The 25,875-nt window shown below is 37.4% G+C and overlaps 1 protein-coding gene across 2 annotated transcripts in view; it reads right to left on the reverse strand.

Annotated features, from left to right (window-relative positions):
• The window catches only part of CYP39A1 (cytochrome P450 family 39 subfamily A member 1), a 79,678-nt gene that overhangs the window by 37,620 nt on the left and 16,183 nt on the right, over positions 1-25,875 (reverse strand). For both annotated transcript variants that reach the window (XM_007451898.1, XM_007451899.1), the window contains exons 6-8: positions 20,843-20,950; positions 15,510-15,600; positions 298-431 (exon numbers count right to left, since the gene is read on the reverse strand). In XM_007451898.1, the coding sequence (XP_007451960.1) occupies positions 298-431; positions 15,510-15,600; positions 20,843-20,950 (333 nt within the window). The remainder of the gene's footprint in view (positions 1-297; positions 432-15,509; positions 15,601-20,842; positions 20,951-25,875) is intronic.

The following is a 25,875-nucleotide window of genomic DNA, read 5'->3' on the forward strand; positions in this document are numbered from 1 at the left end:
TCAGCAGAAGAAAAACACTATCTGACCCTCCTGCCTGATTGAAATAGGATTATACTAATTCTGATATAGAATCACACAGCCAAAATGATTATGAAAGGCTTATGTTTTAGCTAAAATAGTTGCCAATAGATAGATATCTATATTAACAAACTGGTGCTGCACAACTCTTATTAGTAACCTATTCTAGGGTCACAGAGTACTTCATGGAACTTAAGAAATTATCTAATAATAAATGGGCAAAATATCTACTTTTTTTCCCCAGAAGGTTCATTATTTTTAAACAAAACCAATGCTCACCAAAATTTTAACTGGCTTCAGCACTTTTCTAGTAATGACACCAGGGGCTCTTAAACGAATGGTTTCCAAAATACACCATTTAATTAGAGGGAGTTTCTTCAAGTCATCCTCAGACACTTTAATCTTATCTTTACCTGGAAAGAGAATTAAAAAAAAAAGATGGACTTAAAGAGGCCAGAAAATGATTTTATGTAAGCTATATAAGTTAAATACTGTCTCTGATATCAGGTGTTAATATTATTATTACTTTTGCATACCAAGTTTAGTAAGTTATTGACTCTTTTCATCATTTTCTTCTTACCAAGATAAAATGTATGGCATATAAAACTAAACCAATGCTGATTACTGTAATGTAATGGATTGGTATCCAACCTTGGTTCTCACAGTCCTATGGCTATCAGATGACTAAGATAGTCCCTGTCAGAAAGATGTTCAATTTTTACTCATTTCATTGTTTCTTGTCCAAATTCTCATTCCACTTAAGGAAAGAGCAACAAAAGATCGGCATCAAAAGTACAAAGTAGGGGCTTCCCTGGTGGCGCAGTGGTTGAGAGTCCGCCTGCCGATGCAGGGGACACGGGTTCGTGCCCCGGTCCGGGAAGATCCCACATGCCGCGGAGCGGCTGGGCCCGTGAGCCATGGCCGCTGAGCCTGCACATCCGGAACCTGTGCTCTGCAACGGGAGAGGCCACAGCAGTGAGAGGCCCGCGGACCGCAAAAAAAAAAAAAAAAAAAAAAAAAGTATGAAGTAGGAGATCTGAGAAGCCACCTGACTTACTACTTCTATCTCTTCCCTGCTGATTTGTTTTCGTTTTTGCTTTTGCTTTTTAATCATACATTTCAGAAAGCCCAAAAAGAATATTAGGAAAGGGGTGATGGGACACATGTATTTCATCTGGAATGACGAGCTCTCTAAACACAGGTACATCCAATATTCCTACTGTAAGTTGCATACCTTAGCTAATATGTAGATTGAGGCCATGTGGAAAAGGATTGCGGTTGATCTTTTTATGGACCAACATATGGTCAGGGCCTTCAGTCAAATGAGACAGTTTAATTAATGATATTTCAAGTAAAATGTTTACATTTTGAAAATTAAACAACCCAGCTTTCAATTTTGACAGTATTTGCTTAATAAAAGTCAACAACATGGTCAGTTTAAGTCAACTTGCACATTTTCCCCCCAACTGTACTGGGCATGAGTGGATGAGAGTGGAATGTGGGTCTCCAGCCACATTTCTCTTTGACTCTGGATGAGGCTTGTCCTAAAGCCAGCCCATCCTGCAGAAGAGGGTTTGGTGGGTGCTGCCTGGGAAACTTTCTCTGTCAGTACAGGTGGAATTCCCGAGGAGTCAGAAGCAAATGTTTCTGGTTAGTGGAGTCTGGGAACTAGGGTTTTTGAGCTCTCGTTCTATTAATTCCCATAGGGGCGTCTATACACTCCATTAAACTTGACAGATTTTTGAGCACTGAGCAAGAGGCAGGAGTTGAGTCAGGCTCTACCAGGGTTACAACAATGAAGGCATTCTCGCAATACACTCAGTCTAGGAGGTAAGAAATGAACACACAGTTAACAGGTACACCATGCAGGCAAGGAAACCGTTCTATGAGATATAAAATATTTGAAGATACTTAAAAGCAGGGAAGGTATTGAAATGCAGGATAACAAATTTTAGAAGACAACTTAAAAATGTATGAGGGGATCTGAGTTTCTTTTAGAGTGTACTTGAGTGAAAAAAAAAAGAAAAAGAAGACCATTGTCTACATGGCAGGTGACTGACAACCTATTAGAAAACTAAGGAAAACTCTCCAAGGGAGAAATGGCAGATGGGACTTTTAAGAACTGAAAATTCAACTTTATGTCATATACTCAATTTTAAGTTGTTTCTGGCTACTGTGTAATTTTCCCTTTCCTTGTCCTATATTTTTAATATTTTAATAAAGTCAGCTAACACATACCTTAAGTTAACACTTGGGGAAATAAAGATCTGGGTATGTCCAGCAAGCAATGCAGTATATGGAAAAGAGGCAGAACTGCTGAAGGAAAAAGAGCGGAAGTGGAGAAACCAGGAAACGCGAGACTGGAAGTCAAGAGAAACCCCGAGAGGCACAGGCCTCCACTTCTGGCCGCCTCCATCACTTCTCCCTCCAAAGATCCCTAGAACTCTGGGAGGGAGTTCAGACCAATTTCACCTTTATCTTGGAAACCAAGGTGACCCCAGCAAGTGAGGGCCCTTGCAGAATGGACATTACAAATAAATTAGCAGTAACCTACACTTCACATTCTAAATCTTACTTTAAAAATCTATTTAGAGCATCTGCATGAGACAAATTCACCAAACAATCCCTCTACTTATTTTTTGTATTTTACTTTACTGAAGCTATAGGATACAGAAAATAAATATTTCTCTAATTGATCAAGGATAAATGACTACCACGGGTCAGATTTTGTGTTTGAGATCAGATCTGTGTGACTCCAAAGTGACCAACCTATTATGAGACAGGCATAATTCTGGCCTTGAAAAAGTTTGGACTCTGGTAATAGTGAAGTTTCTGACTTTCTTTTGGAGAAAAAGTTTTTTATGAATTATTCTTAGGAGACTAATTGAATTATAAAGTGCAAAAAAATGTTTTGTAGTATACAATAAAGAAACAAAAGCTTGTTCTGAGTTGAAAACAAAATCTATTATGACCTACAAATGTAGAAGAGATGTAGACTACACTTGGAAAATAAATGTTTTGAAAAAATATTTTTAGTTTCTCAAGTCCCAGTGTGATGTAGGAAAAATAAGGTAGTATTCTCAGACTAGAAAAGAAAAAGATGTTGTTTCCAAACAACATCTTTAGGTTAAAGACCTTTCTTATTATAACTCTTAGAAAAGGCTCTGTACCCATACTGTACATATTTCAATGCACATCTGTAGTTTGTTCTTCCAGTGTTTTGACTCTAAAATTAGAAGGCTCCACTTGGAAGAATGCCAAGGTAATCATCAAAAGGGCTAGGGCCTAATGGAGTTGGGGACCAGTACAAAAGGCAGCCAGGGTGATTTGGGGTAAAATCACTATGGGTGATTTGGGGTAAAATTCAGAAGCCATCTCTTTAATTCTTGGCACAAATGCAATAAAAGTCAAACCAGGGGCTTCCCTGGTGGCGCAGTGGTTGAGAGTCCGCCTGCCGATGCAGGGGACACGGGTTCGTGCCATGGTCCGAGAAGATCCCACATACAGCGGAGCGGCTGGGCCCGTGAGCCATGGCCGCTGAGCCTGCGCATCCAAAGTGTCAGAGCAGCATTCAAACCTAGGTCTGTCTACACTTAAAAGCCCTTACCCTTGCTCCCTGGGTCCCAGCGCCTCCCCTGAGAGGAGAAACGAATAAGAAAGACACAGTCACTGTTTTAAAGGAGCTTGGACATAAGGACGCAAAATAACATCTGGATACAAATAACTATAATATAAGTTTCATAAGAGAGGATTTGAGTCTCAATGGCATTCATCCCCTCTTGCCTAGGGCTGGAGTTTCAGCTAAGCCCGGAAGGATGAGGAGCACTCACCCAGGCAGAGAGAAAAGTAACTTAAATTCCAAAATTAATTATAAAAATATGATTTCTTGGACCAAAAAAAAAAAAGGAACATGAATCAAACAGGATCACTAAAGCAGGTCCTTTGTTGAGAGATGACTCCTCTGTCTTCTTATTTCAAGCTCCCTCCCCTTCACACACACACACACACACACACACACACACACACACACTTATTCAATAAATAAATACATAAAATACAAAAATTCTGTTCCTATAGTCCTGAAGTAACATTATATCAAGATTTAACTAATCATTTTGGGAAAATAACCCATGTTTTGCGAAAAAAAAGGAGAATGACAGGCCATTTGCCAAGTCATTCATACCTTTGGAGACATAATTCAGAGGAGATTGAATCAGAAGGTGGGGATGAATACTGAGGAGGCCCTGTGCTTCCCCACAAATGAAAGACAGGTGTATATCTACCAAGGGACACACAGAGAAGTGAAGCAAAGAATATACTCCACTGAAATTTAAAGAGTGCATCCCTACACATTCTACCACCTCTTTATTTACTTTTGAAAGCAGGGATTCTCAGTTCTGTTTGCTGTTCTATACCGTGAGGTTGTCTTCCTTCACAGACGTTGTCTTTCATATTCACAGAACAGCTTATTTAAAATGTTCAAAATTAAGGTGTGTGCAAAAGGTCATAGTACACATGAAGGACAGTGAACTCGGATAAAAAATGCATGAGATAAAGGTTGAAAAATAAAGAATCTGATGTAATAACCTAAAGCAATGATTCCTACCAAAATTTGGTCGTAATAATTTTGCTAAAAAGCAATATCAAATAACAAAAGTTGGTGTTTATACTGTTATTTGGGGAAATGATGTAACAGCTTTGAAAAAATCCAGCATTTCTATGATTTCTCTTAAAAAGCAATGAAGCAGAGACATCAATTGCTGACAGAGAATAACAGTAGGAAGCTAGTTTTCTGGCATATTTTCTCAAGCAGAGACCTCAAGATAAGGTCCGGAAAAAAACAAGTCAGTTTTTAAAGAACAGGGACAAAGCTAAAGAGAAATAGTAAATAAAGAATTTACAGTATTCCAGAGGAATATAAAAGAAGTATCTTACATCCTTTCCTTCGTTTCAGGAATTAAACAAATTTTGAATATGATAAGTAATGTTCAAATATTCAATTAAAAAAATTATATCTCTATTCCAGGGATATTTTCATATATTTACAAAACTGCTGTTTTCTTCTAAGAAGAAACCTACATTCACTGGAAAAGGTTAGCACATCTCAGAAAGAGTAAGAAAGGATAAAATGTCCTGAAGTAAACAATATCATTTACAATACATTTTATATGTCCAATGATCCTATAACAGTTATTTATAGGCAATGAGAATGTACTGGTTACAAATTTCTGGAAATTTTTAGTGAGATGAAAATTAGTTTGGTGACTTGTCTCCCAAAAGGAGACAGCAATAAACCCCTTTCTGCAATATTCTTTTAAATGTGAAAAGAAATACTGTGAAACTTTAAGATTCTCTCTTTGTCTTTAACTTTTGACATTTTAATTATAATGTGCCTTGGTGTGGGTGTCTTTGGTTCATCTTGTTTGGAACTCTCTCTGCTTCCTGGACTTGTCTGTCTGTTCCCTTCGCCAGGTTAGGGAAGTTTTCAGCCATTATTTCTTCGAATAGGTTTTCTGTCCCTTTCTCTCTTCTCCTCTGTGACCCCTATAATGTAAATGTTAGTATGCTTGTAGTTGTCCCAGAGATCTCTTAAACTATCCTCATTGTTTTTTTTTTTTTTTTTTTTTAAGATGTCGCCGTGTTGGGTCTTCGTTTCTGTGCAAGGGCTTTCTCTAGTTGTGGCAAGCGGGGACCACTCTTCATCACGGTGCACGGGCCTGTCACTATCGCGGCCTCTCTTGTTGCGGAGCACAGGCTGCAGACACGCAGGCTCAGTAGTTGTGGCTCACAGGCCTAGCTGCTCCGCGGCATGTGGGATCCTCCCAGAGCAGGGCTCGAACCCGTGTCCCCTGCATTAGCAGGCAGATTCTCAACCATTGTGCCACCAGGGAAGCCTTCCTCATTGGTTTTTATTCTTTTTTTCTTTTTGCTGTTCTGATTGGGTGATTTCCACTACCCTGTCTTCCAGATGGCTGATCCATTCTTCTGCATCCTCTAATCTGCTGCTGATTCCCTCTAGTGTATGTTCTATTTCAGTTATTGTATTCTTCAGTTCTGACTGGGTCTTTTTTCATATCTTCTATTCGCCTTTTCAAGTTTTCACTGAGTTCATCCATTCTTCTCCCAACTTTGGTGAACATTTTTATGACTATAATTTTGAACTCTTTATCTGGTAAATTGCTATCTTTGCTTCATTTAGTTCTTTTTCTGAGGTTTTTATCTTTTTCTTTTGTTTGGAAGATATTCCTTTATCTTTTCATTTGCCTAACCCTCTGTGTCTATTTCTATGCATTAAGTAGATCAGCTATATCTCCTGTTCTTGAAACAGCAGGCTTATGTATAAGGTGTCCTGTAGGGCACAGGGGTGCAATCCCTCTTGGCCACTAGAGCCAGGTGCTCCTGGGATGTCCCACATGTGTGCTGTGTGCATCCTCCTGTGTGGTTGGATTGCAACTGTGCCCTGGCTGGCTGTGTGGCTCTGCTGTGACTGCTGTGGGTTCATGACATGCAGGTTGCCCCCCCCGCCCCCCAGAGGTGGAGCCACTTTGTACAGTTGCCGGGGCCAGCTGAGGCCACTTGCCAGGTGGGGCAGGGGCCACTTTGAAGGGGCTGGCTGGGGAGGGTGGGATGGGCAGGGTGGGTCCTCAGGAGAACACTGGCGTGGGGCACATGGTGTTAGGTAGTTGATGGAGAGTGACAGAAATGTTGCCTGCCAGTACTGGGCCAGATGGTGGAAGGAGGTAAAAAAAAAAAAATGGCATTGGCCAATGCCTTCAACCCTGGAGAAAATTCCACCAGATCCCTACCCCTCCAGCACTCACCCCCAAGTTGTTCAGTGAACCTCCTGCAGCACATGACCCAGGTACCCCTCACATTCTCCTGCCTCTGTGCTGGTACTCAGAGTAAGTGAGTTTGTGTGTGCACCCTTTAAGAGCAGAGTCTTGGTTTCCCACAGCCCTCCAGCTCTCCCAAATGTAGACCCCACTGGTCTTCAAAGCCAGATGTTATGGGAGCTCATCTTCCCTGTGCAGGTCCCCAAGCTGAGGATCCCCACATGGGCTTGGACCCCCTCACTGTGAAGTGGGCACCTCTGCAGTTGTGCTATCCCTCCCACATGTGGGTCACCACACTGGGGGTATGGGTTCTGTCTAGACCGCATCTTTGACCCTCCTACCCATCTTGACATGGCATTCTGTTTACATTCTTAGCTGTAGAAAATCTGTTCTGCTAGTCTTCAGGTCATTCTCAGAGATAATCATTCTACTTGTAGTCGTGGTTTTGGTGTGTCCATGGGAGGAGGTGAGCTCAGGATCTTCCTACTCTGCCATATTAATCTGGAACCCCTAAATGTTTCTTTGATAGAGAAAAAAGATGTACACTTTGGGTTTTATTCCTTATAAAATACTAACTTCCTTTATTACTATGCATGTCCATTACTGTACACGTCCACTACTGAACATGTTCTGTGAGATAAAATTCTGTAAGAAAGATATTAAGTTAAATTTATTTTTAAAAAATCAAGAGAAAGAAGATGAGAGGAGATGAAAGATTATGAAGTATATGCTAGGCTGTGGAGTTACATGCTTTTTAGTTCACTGTCGTTCCCTATAAAATGACTATAAATATAGTCTCCAAAATGACTGCAGGCTTCTAGAATACTAACTCATTGCAAATGTTGATAGTTTAGAAGCTTTTGCCTCAAGAATATGAAACAAAATAGAAAAGTGACTTTTTTCCTGTAATTTTTTTTTTTACCTTTGAAAGAAGATTCTGAATTTGCTTTCTTTGGCAAAAGGGAAGCAAATAAGGGCCATGATGATCAATTATTTGTCCTGTGCCAGTCGTGTACTCTTTTGTTATAACAACTTATATAATAAGTTTTACTATCTGGTAGGGCAAATATGGCCTTACCAATTTACACTTCGATTAATCTTGATTTCTAATCACACTTATTCTTCAAAAAATATTTAAGTCATTTCATTAATTTCCTACCTACCAAAACCATTGGAATTCTCCTTACAATTAATTAAATATTTATTAATTTGAAAATGGTTGGCATTTTCAATGATATTAAGCCTTCCCATATAGGAACATGATATGGCTTTTTCTTTATTTAGATGGGTTTTTAAAAAATATGTATATTTTTAAATGCTATAGTTTCCTCCCTCTAGGTCCTGTCCTCAACCTGTCCTCAATGTCTTTATGTAAGAGAAATACCAGCTAAATAAACAGGAAGGACAGATGGAAAGTGGAAAGGAAGACTTAAAAACAGCTTAAGGTATTTGTGGTGGATACAGACTGGGAAAAGCAGAGAATAAGCCTAGAGACTGTCCATGGACAGTGAATACGGGCAATTAGGGCTTTAGGGACTGTAGCTGGAGCCTGGCAGGTCACAGCTCCTTCAATTCTCCCTCTTCCAAACACCTCAGTCATTTCTGAACTTCCAGCTCTGGTTCTTCGGACTTTTCCAGGGGTGGATATGACTTTTTGGCATCTGAAGGATTTAGGATGAATTTTGATGATCAGACATATATTCCTGTTGTTGGCAAAAGCGGGTCTCATGCTCAGTCTTTCAGCCCCAACTCAGCTGCAGAAGGGTGGGCCTTGGGCCTGGAACACTTCCTCACCAAGAGACAAAGGGCCCACACAGCCTCTACACAGCCTGTGCCAGGTACATCACCTTGTGTGGGAATATCTTTCCTTGTTTCAGGGGCAGAGAGTACTCTTCTGTCTCTGCTTAAAGTATGTGCAGAATACGGCACCTGTCCAACCCCACTGTTACATCTGCCCTCCGAGGAAAAGGGACAGGGTTCCTTCCACTGTGGTGTGAGAGGGGTGTGCAGTGGCCAATTTCCCTGCGTCGCCCACAGGGAGAGAGAGACATCCTAGTGATGGGGGACTGACACCCATTCCTGAAGCTGATCTTACTCTCTTTCTTCTCTATGTGAGTTTAGCATTGTTGCATCCAGTGCCTGACAGCATTGTGTTTTCTTGGCAACTTTGATACCAAGATGCAGTGAGTAGAAGTGTTTAGAGTCCTCCCCTGGGATCGATAACCAGTGCGTGGCACTCTGCTTGACACCTATTGAAAATTATAAGCAATAACCTTTCGGAGGTAGACTCTGATCAGCAGCTTCAGTCTGATGTTCATAACTACAGACCAAGACTGAAAGAGGCAGCTATAACAATGAATTGAGAAAGATACCAAGGACTACAATAGTGCTCAGAACAGGTTATTAAGATGGACGGAAGACAGAGTCAAGAATCAAAAGACTGACTCTTCCCACCCTTTCTTCCATCTGTCAACGCACATATAAAAATATACCAAATCCCATTCAATCATTTAGAGAAAAGATTAATGCCACTATACCAACACAACCAAATAAGATTCTCCTCTAAAAAAATAGTACCCTATGTTATTGGCAGAAATATTTCTTTCATATATTAAAAAGAGATTATCAGTTCCTCTTCTACTAGAATATAAAATGAAGCCTGCTTCATAATTATGATGGTTTTTTCAAGGAATAAAGGACATAGTCCAATTTATAATAAATAAAAGGTAGAGATATTGATGAAAAAAGACAACAATGGGTAAACAGTAACAGGTAAAATCAATTTAGATCTAGAAACACCCTTTCTTTATAAACTCTGCATAATAATTCTAAATTTTTGGATTGCGTTCTCTGGAGAGATGTCGACCTGGCTTGAATACCTTTATCTCATTATTTTCTAAAGAGGGAAAAAGATTATCCAAATGCCTGAATAATACTCCAACAGAACACTCAGAGAAAAGAACTGTCTGAATGAAAAATGTAGAGAATGAACAAAGCAGATTAACTGTGCTACACTGGGGTGAGATAGTGAAAGACTTAATAAAATGGGAACTGCCAGAGTAGGACCGATCTCTAAGCTTGTAAATAATCTACAGCTATCAGAGGTATCTCTTTCCACCTGCTGAAGCTAGGCAATAAATGAAGACAGAATGACTTAACACAAAATCTCCTGGGTTAAGGTGTCACAAGACACACCTCAGGTATTATATAGGCAGAAAATAATGGAAGGAATGTAGCCTCCTGGGAAACCTCTCAGGGGCCAGATATCAACCATGCAAGTTTCACCCTTGTCTTTGTGCCTGGATTAGCAGATTGGAAAGTAACCAGTTGTGAGCTCCAAAATGACACCATCTTGGTCATTAAGGCCAAGGGGGAAAGAAGACAAGAAAATTATATAATTGGAGTGGGTTTCCAATGAAATCTCCTGCATTTATAAACACTTTCTTAGGTAATCTACATATATTCTGCAAGGTCAATGGATGAGAAGTAGGTTGTGAAAAGCTCTGGCATAACTGAATGTTTTCTGAGTTTATTCCAGGATTTTTAAAATCTGGGCTAGCAGAGGAAAATGAGGCTATATAAGAAATTTCCTGTATCATATGCCAGAGCCTCCAAAATCTCCAAATTAGGTTCATATTGTCCAGCTAGCAATGGGAATGGAGAGAAGTTTTAAAAATAAAATAACTTTTCTCCATTATAGTGGCCTTGGCTCTGCTACTGATCTCTTTCTTCAACATTTTGGTCGATATGTGGCATAAGGACCAAGACTCTATCACAGACACAACTGTGGCTACCAGCCATTGAGCCCTGGAAGGCTGCAGAGGGGTAACAAGAGTGAGCTTCTTAAGTTAGCTGGAGGGACTCAGGTCTTTCCTATGCAGTGATGGAATCCTCCAAGGATGTTGCAATGGGTAATCTAGATGGTACTGGGACACAACCAAGCGGATAAAAGTTGAATACGTTATAACACGGGTAAGAGATGACTACAGAGAAGATTTCAAGAATAAATGAAAATGTTTAAATGCAACGAAGTAAAACTGATGAACTAATTAAAATAATGCAAACAACATGGAATTTGCCTAGAACATCATCATAGGATCTGAGCCTCATTTATCACTCTGCTAGTTTTTATGCTTGTTTATAATTATGAGCAGAGACGAAATCTTTTCTCACCAGTGCATGGTGAGTGTAGCCATTAAGTTAGTGTCACCAGGTAATAGCATCTGGTCACTTGACAGTGTTGGTCTGTCCCCAGGCAGGATTCCTGCTAAATCAGAACACAGTGGTGTCAAGAAACGTTATTGCTTGGCTCTGAGTAAACCTTCTCTTTTATCCAAAATCACACAATTAGTGAGTGACAGGATTGAAAGTCATGAATCAAATTTCTGACTTTTATCCAGTGAAAATTTTGTAGTGTGTCTTTTATGATCCACAAATCATGATTTTATGTAAGATAGGAATTGTTTCTTTGCAGGTGCATTTCTGTTAACTAACCTGATTCCTTGTAAATTAACAGAAAAAAATGTACGAATTTTTCCCTTAAATAAATATGCAATAAAACTGAATGGCCACTAAAAAACAAAAACAATACACACATGCAAAAAAAAAACAACACACAAAAAAACAAGTGTGCTGTATATGCTACCCTAAATTAACACAAGAAGGTGAAAAGGGCCAAATGCAACCAGTTTAAAAATTTAAATGCATTTTTATTTATTTTTGTTTGTTTTTAAGTTCGAATGACCTTCTGCAGGTGGGCAGATACTCACAGTGGGAATCCTAAATTAGAAAAGAAAATTGCTTGAAAACACAACCTAAATAGGACTCAAATGTTAATGCCTGTGAGAATTTTGTGAGAACACAGTGAGGCCACACCTGCAGTCTCTAATTCAAACCAGCTCTTCCTCTAGATATGTGTTTTCTAATGCCTAACCATCTTCAAGTCCTTGCTCAATATCACATTTCCAGGAAGGCCAACTCTGATCCAACTATTTAAATCTACCACTTTCCCCCCATTTCTGGCACCCTTGATCCTCCCTAATCTGCTCTGTTTTCTTTTTCACATAGCATTTATCAACATCAAATATTTTTGGAATTTACTTATGTAAACAAACAAACAAGCAAGAACAACAAGCAGCAATAATAAGAAACCCTGAGCAGAGAGGAGAATCTGATTTCCAGAATTACCACATTATATTATTTTAAATGTCCAGCTTTAAATTGGACAAAATTCAAAAACTGTAACACACATGACAAAAAATATGAAATATGACATGCAACAAGAACTTATAGACCACACAGGGAAAAGGCACTCAATAGAAACTATCCCTGAAGAAACTCAGATATTGGATTTACTAAAGAAACACTTATAAATCAGATATTTTAAATATATTCAAGTAAGTAATCATGTCTAAAGAACTAAATAGAGAATATTGATAAGGAGATAGAAATTATAAATAATAAAGATTGGAACAGAAATAAATGAAATAGAGAACAGAAAATCAATAGAAAAAATAAGATCAAACAAATCAATAAAATCAACAGTTAGTTCTTTGAAAACAAAATTGATAACCTGTTAGCTACACTGACTAAGAGAAAAAGAAAGAGGACATAAATTACTAAAATTAAGAATGAGGGAGATGTTTTCCTAGTGAGCTTATAGAAATAAAGAAGATTATGGGGAAAACTAGGAACAGTTGTATGCCAACACATTAAATAACCTATATGAAATGGATAAACTCCTAAAAAGACACAAACTCCAAAACTGACTCAAGAAGAAATATATAGTTCTCACTTCAGCAGCACACATACTAAAATTGCAAAGATACAGGGAAGATTAACATGGCCCCTGTGCAAGGATGACACTAAAATTTGTGAAGCATTCCATATTTTTCTGGTGATGTAATGTACAGCATTGTGACTATAGTTAATAATACTGTATTATATATTTGAAAGTTGGTAAGATAGTAGATCTTAAAAGTTCTCATCACAAGAAAAAAATTGTAACTATGTGTGGTGATGGATGTTAACTAAATTTATTGTGGTAACCATTTCACAATATATACATATATCAAATCATTATGTTGTACATCAAAAACTAATAGGCTATTGCATGTCAATTATATCTCAATTTTAAAAAAGAAGAAATAGATAATCTAGACGGACCTGTAACAAGTGGAGACATTGAATTAATCAAAAACTTCTCAAAAGAGAAAATTTCTGGACCAGATCACTTCACTGGTGAATTCTACCATATAGTTACAGAAGAATTAACATCAATCCTTCACAAACTCTTCCAAAAAATAAAAGAGGAGGGAAATACTTCTGAAGTCATTCTATAAAGTCAAAATTATTCTGATACCAAAACCAGACAAAGATATCACAAGAAAGAAAACTATAAATCAATATATCTTATTAATGTAATGGAAAATTCCTCAACAAAGTACTAACAAACTGAATCCAGCAACATATATAAAGTCATATGTTTTATATGAATTATACACCATAACTAAAAATTTATCTCAGGAATGCAAGGGGGTTCAACATCTGAAAATCAACTAACTTAAAACATCAACATACAAAATATAACATTATACTAAGTGAAAGAAGCCAGATACAAAAGACCAAGTATTCAACAGCAGCTTTTACCCTCAGACTTATTTTATAAGGAAGTTGGGCAAAGTGTCCGGGATGGGCTCTAGAGGTGAGTTTTGAGGCTAGAGAGATGCTGAGTTAGAAGTTCACTAAAAACATCTTCAAAGAAGGAAAAGGTAATCTTGTAACAGAAAAGAGCATAATAGGGACGTCCCTGGTGGTCCAGTTGTTAAGACTTCACGCTCCCAATGCAGAGGGCCCAGGTTCAATCCCTGGTCAGGGAACTAGATCCTGCATGCTAGAACTAAGACCTGGTGCAGCCAAATAAATTAACTTTAAAAAAAAAAAAAAAGAAAAGAAAAGAGCAAAAGAATGGGAGAAATGCCATACTCAGTCTGATTCTTATTTCATGCACTTTAATGTCCTTCCTTTGACAGGATCCTTTGTATGGGCACATGGTAATCTCCCTTGATATCAACCTCCAAAGATCTGTGGCATTCACTCACAATATCTAAATTCTTGAGCTGCTACATCTTATGCTTGAATTGATCTGAACTGTTTCTGTATAAGCATGGCAAAAACGTTTGATCTTTTATAAACTGAAAGCACTGATATGGTATAGCTAGTACACCGGTGCTACTACTTGAAGGAGAATTTTTCTGTCAGAGGAGAACAATAGGTTCTAAAAATAAACAAGAATATAGAAAAAGGGGAAACGTTTTGTCTTTCTCCACTAGAACTGTGCTCAAGAGTTCAACATTCAAGCACAGTAGAAATTTCAATTAATGTAAGCCTTCTGTTGTGGCCTTTGGGTCAGATAGGCTCCCCATATTATCCCAACCATCCCCATCTCTACCTTTTCATTTCTTAAAGACCAGGAATTTGGAGAACGCTATGTCAGGAGCAGACTCTGGTAAGATAGAGCATGTGATGATCAAGAACACATTCCCTTTGTCATTTGTAGACACGCAGGCAGGCACATTTCCATTAGCTTTGTAGACATAAGCTCCATATAGGCAAGTCATCTTCTCTTACATCCACCAGTGTATCTCCAGAATCTAACTTGTTAGCACTGTTGGTACTCAATGATTCTAATGCTCACCATTTCTGTGAAATACGACCTAGCATCTGGTGATTGACACTCAAGGCTCAGAGACAGTATGGCTTCAATATCCATGTTGGCCAAGCCAATTTGATTTTTGGTTTAACTCAATAAGAAGCAGTCAAAATAAATTGAAAAATCCAATAAAATACGTTCAGCAATCACGAAGGAAAGGAGGGATAATTGTTCATTGGCATCACAGTCTTTTGTCTTTACTATTATACTGTGTTCTTCCAAGAAAACCAAGTCATTTATTCTTTTTTTACATCAGAATATATAATTTGACATATTAGAGGGTTCTTAAAAAAAAAAAAATCTACTCCCAAACAGGTCAATTTATGCTGAATAAACTAGTGGAATCTTCTCCATTCAAGCTTATTTCTGCTTTTTAAAACTGATGATAACTGATGAGCCCAAATCTGGACCAAAAAGGGCAAGGTAGCAATCTCTACCTGCAGTTCTAACCCACTAAACCTCTAAAAACTGTAACTTTGAAAATAATTCCTTTGGTGGTGTAGCCTTACCTAACATCCATATCCCATTAATACTGTTAAGCAATACATGGAATATGCACCACATTACTTTTATAAAATCTGGAAAACCCTGAATTCCAAAACTATGACTTGTAGTTCAATTGAGGCAAGGGGCTAAGAGATCAGAAGAAAAACCCTGTGCATTATACACTTATGTTTAAATAGGGAATTTAGGCAAGTCACGATCTCTGTTTCATCATTTGGAAAATTAGGGAGTTGGTCCAGGTGACTTCTAAAATCCTTGACAGTAATTAAATTCTAGGATCTTACCTGATCAATTTATATCCTGAAGCACATAACAAATTATGTTCAATTTGGACTACTCTGAAATTCTATTAAATTATGGGCATTTAACTTTGTCCATAATGTGTGACAAGCACACATTATTAGATATCTCTTCAATAATGCAATTTAATTCAGTTTTAGTACCTGCTGTGCCAAACACAGATGATATGCCTTCCACAATGGTCCTGTGGATATTGGGATGAGAGAGGACAAATGCAAATGTCCAAAATGCAACCTTAAAAAGAAAAACGTATGTCAAAACATACAACCTTCTTTGAACGTGAACAAAAGCATACATAGTATTAGCCACAAACATTTAAAAGAAACAAGGAGATATTTAAACTAAACTTAAAAGCATGTTAGTAAAGAGTATCTTTGAAAACAACTAGATTTTATGAGCAAAAGAGATGTTACATATCTCTAAGGGGTCAAATTTATGATTTTATTCTGCCACTATAGTTTCACAATATTGTTTATATAGAGTAAACTATTTTCACTAAAAACAATGGGAAAAGCAGGGTGTTTTATTGTACTAATATACAACATAAAATATTATATAAGCACATATTAGAAATTTAGGATCAACAAATTATGACACTTAAGAATGTTAGTCCAAAACAAAGGCACTTTTCAAAATTTGATTCCTTGAAATACAAATAAATTAGCAAATCATATATTCTGCAGATGAAACATGGTAATTTTAAATAAGCTCCAGAAACTATACCTAAAATCTTATCAACTAAATTATGAGAGTACTTATATCAAAACTAGGGTCCTTTCATACCCTATTGAAAAATGGTGCTTGCAAGTTTATAGGGTATTACTAAACATAGTATGTTGGCAAGTTCTTACTCTAGACCAAACAAAATTATTTCATATCTTTCCTCATTGTGGTATTATAAGATAAAGTTACACTGCTAAACATCAAAGACATACAGATGGCTAACAGGCACATGAAGAGATGCTCAATATCTCTAATTACTTGAGAAATGCAAATCAAAACCATAGTGAGGTATCACCTCACACCGGTCAGAATGGCCGTCATCAGAAAGTCTACAGATTACAAATGTTGGTGAGGATGTGGAGAAAACGGAACTTTTGTGCACTGTTGCTGGGAATGTAAATTGGTGCAGCCACTAAGGAAAACATTATGGAGGTTCCTTAAAAAACTAAAAATATGGGGCTTCCCTGGTGGCGCAGTGGTTGAGAGTCCGCCTGCCAATGCAGGGGACACGGGGTCGGGCCGCCTGCGCGTCCGTAGCCTGTGCTCCGCAACGGGAGAGGCCACAACAGTGAGAGGCCCACGTACCGCCAAAAAAAAAAAAACAACAACAAAAAAGCAAAACTAAAAATAGAACTACCATATGATCCAGCAATTTTATTCCTGGGTATATATACAGAAAAAATGAAAATACTAATTCAAAAAAAAAATACATGTACCCCAGTGTTCACAGCAGCACTACTTATAGTAGCCAAGACATGGAAGCAACTCAAGTGTCCATCAACAGATGATTGGATTAAGAAGATGTGGTACATATATACAATGGACTATTACTCAGCCATAAAAAAGAATGAAATACTGCCATTTGCAGCAATGTGGATGGACCCACATGTGGATGCTTAGTGAAATAAGTCAGACAGAAAAAGGCAAATATTGTATACCACTTACATGTGGAATCTAAAAAATAATACAAATGAATGTACACGCAAAACAGAAACAGACTCACAGATATAGAAGACAAAATTGTGGTTAACAAAAGGAGAGAGAAGGGGGGAAGGATAAATTAGGAGTATGGGATTAACAGATACAAACTACTATGTATAAGATAGGTAAGCAACAAGGATGTACTGTACAGCACAGGAAATTATACTCATTATCTTGTAATAACCTATAATGACGTATAAGCTGAAAAAATACTGAATCACTTTGCTGCGCACCTGAAACTAACACGATACAGTAAATAAACTACACTTCAATTAAACAAAATTAATTTTCCATTAATTCAGGTATATATTTTTGCTTTTATTTTTAGGTTACACATTAAAGGAAACGTATCAAATCATTAAAAGAAGATTGGGTTCCCTTTCATCTGCTTTCTGTAAACACATATTGTGAAAGAAATTTCATCTTAGGAAAACCAATCCTGAAAAGACTCAGACAACACTGTGTTTGTTACTTCAGTCCTTCTGTCTCTTGTGAGGGACTGTTAAACACCTTTAAATGATCCCAATACTCCCCTCTGTGGTCAAAAGAGGAAGAACAACGGTCTGAAAGGAAGTGCTTGGACAAAGCCAAATTCAGTACTACTCATTGTTTTCCCCTTTGTGACAGTAAACTGATACTGGGGGCATAAACGTGGTGCTGTTTACATAAACAAAGTGAATGGGAGAACTGAGGCCTCTATCCCAAGATCCACTTTCTGTGGCATTTTCCAGATTAGGAAAGGCTTACCCTAGAGATCAACTAGTTCATTTTTACAGAGGAAACATGCTCAGAAAGCTCTCTTCAACATGTCTCCCCACATGGGCCCCTTCTATACTCTCTATAGATGGAAGTGCTGAATTATTGGATTTAATTAATAAGCACTCCATACTCAATCCATCATTTTTTAAACTTACTTTATTGAAGCTTAGTTGATTTATAACGTGTTAATTTCTGCTCTACAGCAAAGTGATTTAGTTATATATATATATATATTCTTTATCATATTCTTTTCCATTATGGTTTATTACAGGATATTGAATATAGTTCCCTGTGATATACAGTAGGACCTCGTTATTTAAAGACTCAAGAGTTCATGTTGGGGAAAAATATATCTTAGTGATAGTACATAGATTTTTCAGTTACACAAAAGAGGGGTTTAGAGTTTTACGTGGTTAATTAGAGTTTTAGAGATTCACTAAAATTGGGTAATACCTTATTTTAAAGCAAACTCAAGGAATTCAGTTAAACTATAAATGGTTGTGCAATGGTGTTAGTTACTATGTTTGATGCCTCTTAACAGATCTCTCTTCTAAAACTCTATATTATATTCTACTTAAAATTTTTTAATTAAAAAATTACTCTTTTAAAAAGAAAAGAAAGGCATATAAAAGAGTAACCAATAAATGCTGTGGGAATTGAGAGTGAGGTGGGGAAGTCACTACTGAAAGTGTTTAGAAAGAGCTTCAGAGAAGCAGATTAAAAAGATAAAACGTCAGCTTTGAGGTTCGTTTGGAAAAGTGTTCTTAAAAAGTACATTTGGCAGCCAGGAATTTCTTGGGACTTGGAAATGGTTTTCCCATAGAAATAATTTCATAAATCATGGTTAATATCTTGGGCCAGTCCACCAAAGTTCACCTAGACTTTGGTCTCGTAACAGAGCTTCCTGGTGCCTTGTACCAAGCCTGTCTGAAGCCTGAGCTCTGAGTTCCATGGTCCTAGAGACAGAGCACAGAGTAGAAGAGAAGAGAATGATCTAGGCACCAGGAAAGCACAGGCCCCTGGCAGGGCTTCTGGCAGCTCTCCTGGCCGCCTTGGAAGATCACAGAAGCCAGGACAGCAGTGGCCACTCCCACCCTTGGGCATTTGAGAGGTCAAGTTTTGGAAGCCAAGGCAGTTCATTATTAGTGGGCCATTGAAAGAAATGACTGAAACCATGGTGTTACTTTTTATAAGAAAAGAAAGCTAACATTTATTGAGCCAGGGACTGTTAGCCACTTTCCACTTCTTAAAAATATAATCCTCATAGTATCCTATGGGGTAGATAACATTCATGCTATTTTACAGATAAGGACACTGAGGGTCACAGTTAAACACTTGGCCCATTGTCACCCAGCCGTGGGATCTGCCTTTGGACCTGACTCTAAAGCCAGTCCAGGGTCTCTGCCCACACACCAGCTGCCTCTTAGAAGTGCCAACAAGAGCCAGCAAGATGGAACTTCTGCTGATCATCAGACACATGCTTTCTGCAATTAATTTAAATTCTTTCACACCAGTGCCAGGAACAAATTCCAAAAATCTGACTCCCCCTGAGTCAGATCAATGCGGCTTTGTGTCCCTTTCTTCTGGGGGGGGGGCCTTTCTGATGAGATGTTGAAAATTAATCCTGTGACAGGAGTGGCTGTTTTGTTGCTGCTTTGGGAGTTGTTTTGATATTTGCCTTTTAATTTTGCTCTAGCTTAATCAGTTTCCAAGAAAATTGTATAAGGAAAAATCAGAGAATAATATTAGAGATACCTAAAGAAGAGGAAAGGGTTAGACTACTTTTATTTGCCCATGCCAGATGAAATACGTGTTTTAGTGGCTGACACACATTTGAGCAGAGAAGCCAGAATTTCTATTTCTGCTCTGTTACCCAGTTAGTTTGCAATGGGTTAAAGACAACTAGAATATCAGTACTTAGAAAGCCCTCTACAACCTTTATAAGAGGAAGGAGAAACAAATAATACTTAACACATCTTATTTCTATTTGTTAGAAGAAAAAAGAAAAAATGAATACCTTTATCATTATAGATAGGTTGAAAGTTCTTATTTAGTAGAAAACAAATACATAAAAAGTTTACCCTTTAATCTCTCAAATAATTTAAGTGCAGCTTAAGCTGATATGAAATCCTCCTGATGCAGGAAACTGCTGTGCATCGAACATGAAGTGCCAGACAAATCTCATGGCTGTATTCTAGTTCAGAACAGCTTAAAAAAAAAAACAGTTCAAAAATCTCTGCTCTCTTTAGAAGTATCGTGAGTTCCAGTGTCACCAGCTCCATTCATGTGAAAGCTTACAGGACCACGATGCCAAGCAATGCAAACAGGAATGGTGCATAGAAGGAGAATGGGTTCAGGGGTCGACAAAGAACTCATGATCACTGGGTGGCAGCTGGGCTTATCTCGCTAAATCCTTACAACAATCTTGCAGAGAAATGAGCGTTACCGTTTATTAAGTACCCAAGTCTAGGACCATACTAGGAGTTTTATTATCCCTTTTTTACCAATAAGGAAATGGAGGCTCAGAGTGTTCATTACCTCCATGAGGTTCTATGGCTATGGCTGGGATACCTGGATTCAAGTTCAATTCTAACTGAACTATCCGTTTACCTACTCTCTCCCCAGTAAATGTCTGGGGTCAAGACTTACTCATCTTTGCAGCACCAATACTAAGCATGTTGCCTGACGTGGAAAGTACAGAAAGTGCTGCATATACAGGTGTTGTCACAACTGACCCCAAAGTGCAAATGTTTCCCTTCACCTGTTACATACTGCCTTTCAAAGGGCAGAATTCACTTCAGATCTCTGCTTTGCCTCCTTTGTGATCTTATTAGATTTCCTTAGGCATTCAGTTTTGTTTTTCTATCTTACAACCAAATTCATTACAGTCTTTTTCTTCCCCATGATAAGAAGTGAAAAGAATTAAAAAAAAAAAAAACAGAAAGAAAAATGAAGGGGAAAACTGAAAGTACAGTAGACAGAAATGCAATCCTTCCTTTACTAATATACTTACAGGGACAGCATTGGACAGAGAAGCCCAAAGTAGTAAGAGCCCATAATTGGGACTCTTTTGTTCATTTGTTTCCATCTCTAGGAGATCCAGCAGAGCCTGCATTACTGTCTGTTTAAAAGAAATAAATATTGTCAAACCAGAGCTATGTGACAAAGACTGATGTTAATAAACAAAGATCATGCATTTTTCTTTAATCTGAAAGATACTATTTTTGCCATTCTTAGGTTTGTGATTTCAGGCATGCTAAGGGATTTACATACTTACTGGTAGTATAGTAATTGGGAGTAGGGACTCGGGGGTTCAATGCTCTTACTGCATTGGTTCAAATCCTGGCTTAATTTTTTTAAGACTTTATTTTTTAGAGCGGTTTTAGGTTTACAAGAAAATTGAGAGGAAAGTACAGAGATTTCCCATACAAACCTTACCCCCACCCAAGCATAGCCTTCCTCATTATCAACATCACTCACCAGAATGGGACATTTTTGAGCAAGGAAGAAACGACTTTGATACATCATAGTCATCTAAAGTGCATAGTTTACCTTAGGAGTCACTCTTGGTGTTATAAACTCTATGGGTTTGGACAAATGCATAATGATATCTATTATCATTATAATATCATACAGAGTATTTTCATAGCCCTAAAAAATCCTCTATGCTCTGCCTATTCATCTCTCCCCACCCCCTAACAACCACTGATCTTTTTACTTTCTTCATAGTTTTGCCTTTTCCAAAATTTCACATAGTTGGAATCATACAGTATGTAGCCTTCTCATATTGGCTTCTTTCACTTAGTAATAGGCATTTATGGTTCCTCCATGTCTTCTCATGGCTTGAAAGCTCATTTCTTTTTAGCGCTAATACTCTATTCTTTGGATGTACCATAGCTTATTTACCCATTTACCTACTGAAGGGCACCTTGGTTGCATCCAAGTTTTGGCAATTATGAATAAAGCTGTTATAAACATCCATATGTAGGTTTTCGTGTGGGTGTAAGTTTTCAAACCATTTGTGCAAATACAAGGAGCACAATTGCTGGACTGTATGGTAAGAGTATGTTTCATTTTGTAAGAAACCTCCAAAAAGTCTATATCATTTTGCATTCCCACCAGCAATGAATGAGAGTTCCTGTTGTTCTACAACCTTGTCAGCATTTGGTATTGTCTGTGTTCCAGATTCTGGCCATTGTAATAGGTGAGTAGTGGTATCTCATTGTTTTAATTTGCATTTCTCTGATGACATGTGATGTGAAGCATCTTCTCATATGCTTATTTGCCATCTATATATCTTCTTGGGTGAGGTGTCTCTTAAGGTCTATTTTTGGTCTGTTTTTCCATTGGGTTGTTTGTTTTCCTATTGTTGAGTTTTAAGTGTTCTTTGTATACTTTGGATAATAGTCCTTTATTTTGCCAATACTCTCTCTCAGTTTGTGACTTGTCTTCTAATTCTCCAGATATTGTTCTTTTCACAGAGCAGTTTAATTTTAATGAAATCCAGCTTAATAGTTTCTTTTATGAATTGTGTCTTTAGTGTTATATCTAAGTAGGCATCGCCACACCCAAGATCAACTAAGTTTTTTGCATGTGACTGTCCACAATATATCTTTCTCTCATTATATTGCCTTTGCTCCTTTGTCAAAGATCAGTTGACTATATTTAATGGGGTCTCTTTCTGGGCTCTCTATTCTGTTCCATTAATTTATTTGTCTATTCTTTTGCCAGCACCACATTATCTTGATTACTGAAGCTTTACAGTAAATCTCGAAGTTGGATAGCATCACTTCTTTGAGGAACTTTGTTCTTTTCCTTCAACATTGTGTTGGTGATTCTGGGTCTTCTGCCTCTCCATATAAATTTTAGAATCCATAAAATGTTATAACTTGCTGGGGTTTTTTATTGGGGATTGCATTGAATCTATACATCAGGTTGGGAAGAACTGACATCTTGACAATATTGTCTTCCTATCCATGAACATGGAATATATCCCCATTTATTTAGTTCTTTGACTTTGTTCCTCAGAGTTTTGTAGTTGTGCAGTTTTCCTCATATAGATTTTGTTTTGTTTTATATATATGTAAGTATTTCATTTTGGGGAATGCTAATGTAAAGGGTATTGTGTTTTTAATTTCACATTCCACTTATTCATTGTTGGCATGTAGGAAAGCAATGAACTTTTGTGTATTAACTTGGTATCCTACAACCTTGCTAAAATCACTCATTAGTTCCAGTAGTTTTTTGGTTGATTCTTTTAGATTTTCTCTACATATGTTCACATCATCTGCAAGCAAAGACAGTTTTGTGTCTTCCCTTTCAATCTGTATAATTTTTATTTCCTTTTCTTGCCTTATTGCATTAGCAAGGACTTCCAGTACTATGTTGAAAAAGAGTGGTCGGAGGGGACATCCTTGCTAAAGGGGTTCTGGTACCAATTTCCAATGTGTGTGAGGGGGGTTGGGTGTCTTATAATTCAGCTCAATTATAACACTATTTACCCAAAGATAGCATCATGTTCCACAGGCTAAGGGTTTAGTCCCACAAGACTTTGCCCTGCTCTTCAGATGTCAGTTGCAAGCCCAGGTTATTGCCTGTGCTTCTGACTAACTGGCTAAGGATTGGAAGTTACACAGACCCCCTCCTTGGATTTCAGATGCCAGTTGCAAGTCCAAGTTGTTACCTGTACTTCTAACTGACTGGCTATATAAATCAGAGGTTCCCATGAACCCCCTCCTCAGATTTGATTAATTTGCTAGAGCTGCTCACAGAACTGAGAGAAACATTTTACTTATTAGATTACTGGTTTATTATAAAAGGATGCGATAAAGCCTACAGATGAACATGTAGCTGGAAGAGATGTGTAGGGCAAGGTAGGGGTAAAGGTCAAGGAACTTTTGTGCTTGCTTGAAGCATGCCACTCTCCCCAAATCTCCAAGTGTTCATCAACATAGAAGCTCTCTGAACCCCGTCCTTTTGGGTTTTTATGAAAGCTTCATACATAGGTATGATTGATTAAATCATTGGCCACTGGTGATTGCTTCAACCTCCAGCTATAAATTTCCTTCTAAGCATTGCTTTCACTACCTCCCACAATTTTGATAGGTTGTTTTTTCATTTTAGTTTGTTTCAACATATTTTAATTTCTCATGAGAATTCTTCTTTGATCCATGTGTTATTTAGAAATGTGTTGTTTAATCTCCATGTATTTTGGGATTTTCCAGTTATCTTTCTGTTACTGATTTCTAGTTTAATGCCACTGTGGTCTGAGAAGAGACATTATATGATTTCTATTCTTATAAATTTGTTAAGGTGTGTTGAATGGCCCAGAATGTGGTTTATTTTGGTGAATATTCCATATAAGCTTGAGAAAAAAATATGTATTCTGCCGTTGTTGGATTAAGTAGTCTTAATTAATTATATCCAGTTGATTGATGGTGGTGTTGAGTTCAATTATGTCCTTATTGATTTCTGTCTGTTGGATGTGTCCATTTCTGAGGGAGAGGTGTTGAAGTCTCCAACTGTGACAGTAGATTCATCTATTTCTGTTTGAAGTTCCATCAGCTTTTGTCTCATGTAGTTTGACACTCTGTTGCTAGGTACATACACATTAAGAATTGTTAAGTCTTCTTGGAGGACTGACCTCATTGTCATTATGTAATGTCCTTCATTATGCCTAATAAGTTTCCTTCCTTTGAAGTCTGCTCTGTCTGAAAGTAATATAGCTCCTCCTGCTTTCTTTTGATTGGTGTTAGCATGGTATGTTTTTCTACATCTGTTTACTTTTAATCTATATTAAGTATAAAGTGTCCTTATATTTAAAGTGGGTTTCTTGTAGACAACATATAGTTGGGTTATGTTTTTAGATCCACTGTGACAATCTCTGTCTTTTAATTCATGCATTTAGGCCACTGACATTCAAAGTGATTAATGATATAGCAGGATTAGTATCTACCATATTTGTTACTGTATTCTATTTGCTGCCCTTATTCTTTGTTCTTATTTTTGTATTCCACCGTGTTCCTGCCTTTTGTGATTTTAATTGAGCATTTTATATGATTCCATTTTCTCTCCTTTCTTAGCATATCAAGCTATACTTCAATTTTAATTTTTACTAGTGGTTGCCCTAGAGTCTGTAATATACATTTACAACTAATCCAAGTCCATTTTAAAATAATACTGTACCACTTCACAGGTAGTGTAAGTACCTTCTAGTAACAAAATAATCCTAATTCTTCCCTCCTGTCCCTGTATCATTTCCATCATTCATTTCACTTATACATAAGCACACATAAGTACACATACACACATGTATATACATATAATGTACATATAAGCATATAAAATTGAATATACTGTTGCTATTTTATTATCTGAATAAACTGTTATCAAGTTGATATCAATTTGAACTGTTAGATCAATTAAGAATAGAAAAAATAAGTTTCTTTTTCACCTTTACTTATTCCTTCTTTGGTGCTCTTTCTTTCTTTATGGAGGTCTGAGTTTCTGACCTCTATCATTTTCCTTCTCTCTGAATAACTTCTTTTAGCATTTCTTATAAGGCAGGTCTACTGGCAACAAAATTCCCTCAATTTTTGTTTGTCTGAAGAAGATTCTATTTCTCCTTCACTTCTGAAGGATAATTTCACAGAGTACAGTGCCCTAGGTTGATGTTTTTTCCTCTCTCAACACTAAATATTTCACTCCACTCTCTTCTTGCTTGCATGATTTCTGAGGACAAGTCAGATGTAATTCATATCTTTGTTCTTCTATAGGTATAGTGGGTTTTTTCTTTGTTTTTTTGTTTGTTTTTCTCCCTCTGGCTTCTTTCAGGATTTTTAAAATCTTTGATTTTCTGTAATTTAAAAATGATATGCTGAGGTGTAGTTTTTTTGGTGTTTACTTGATTGGTGTTCTCTGAGCTTCCAAGATCTGTGGTTTGGTGTCTGACATTAATTTGGGAGAAATTCTCAGTCATTATTGTGTCAAGTATTTCTCCTGTTCCCATCTCTCTTTCTTCTTTTTCTGGTACACCCATTCCATGAA

This window comes from Lipotes vexillifer, unplaced genomic scaffold (assembly GCF_000442215.2).
Source record: "Lipotes vexillifer unplaced genomic scaffold, Lipotes_vexillifer_v1.1 scaffold147, whole genome shotgun sequence".
NCBI lineage: Eukaryota > Metazoa > Chordata > Mammalia > Artiodactyla > Lipotidae > Lipotes > Lipotes vexillifer.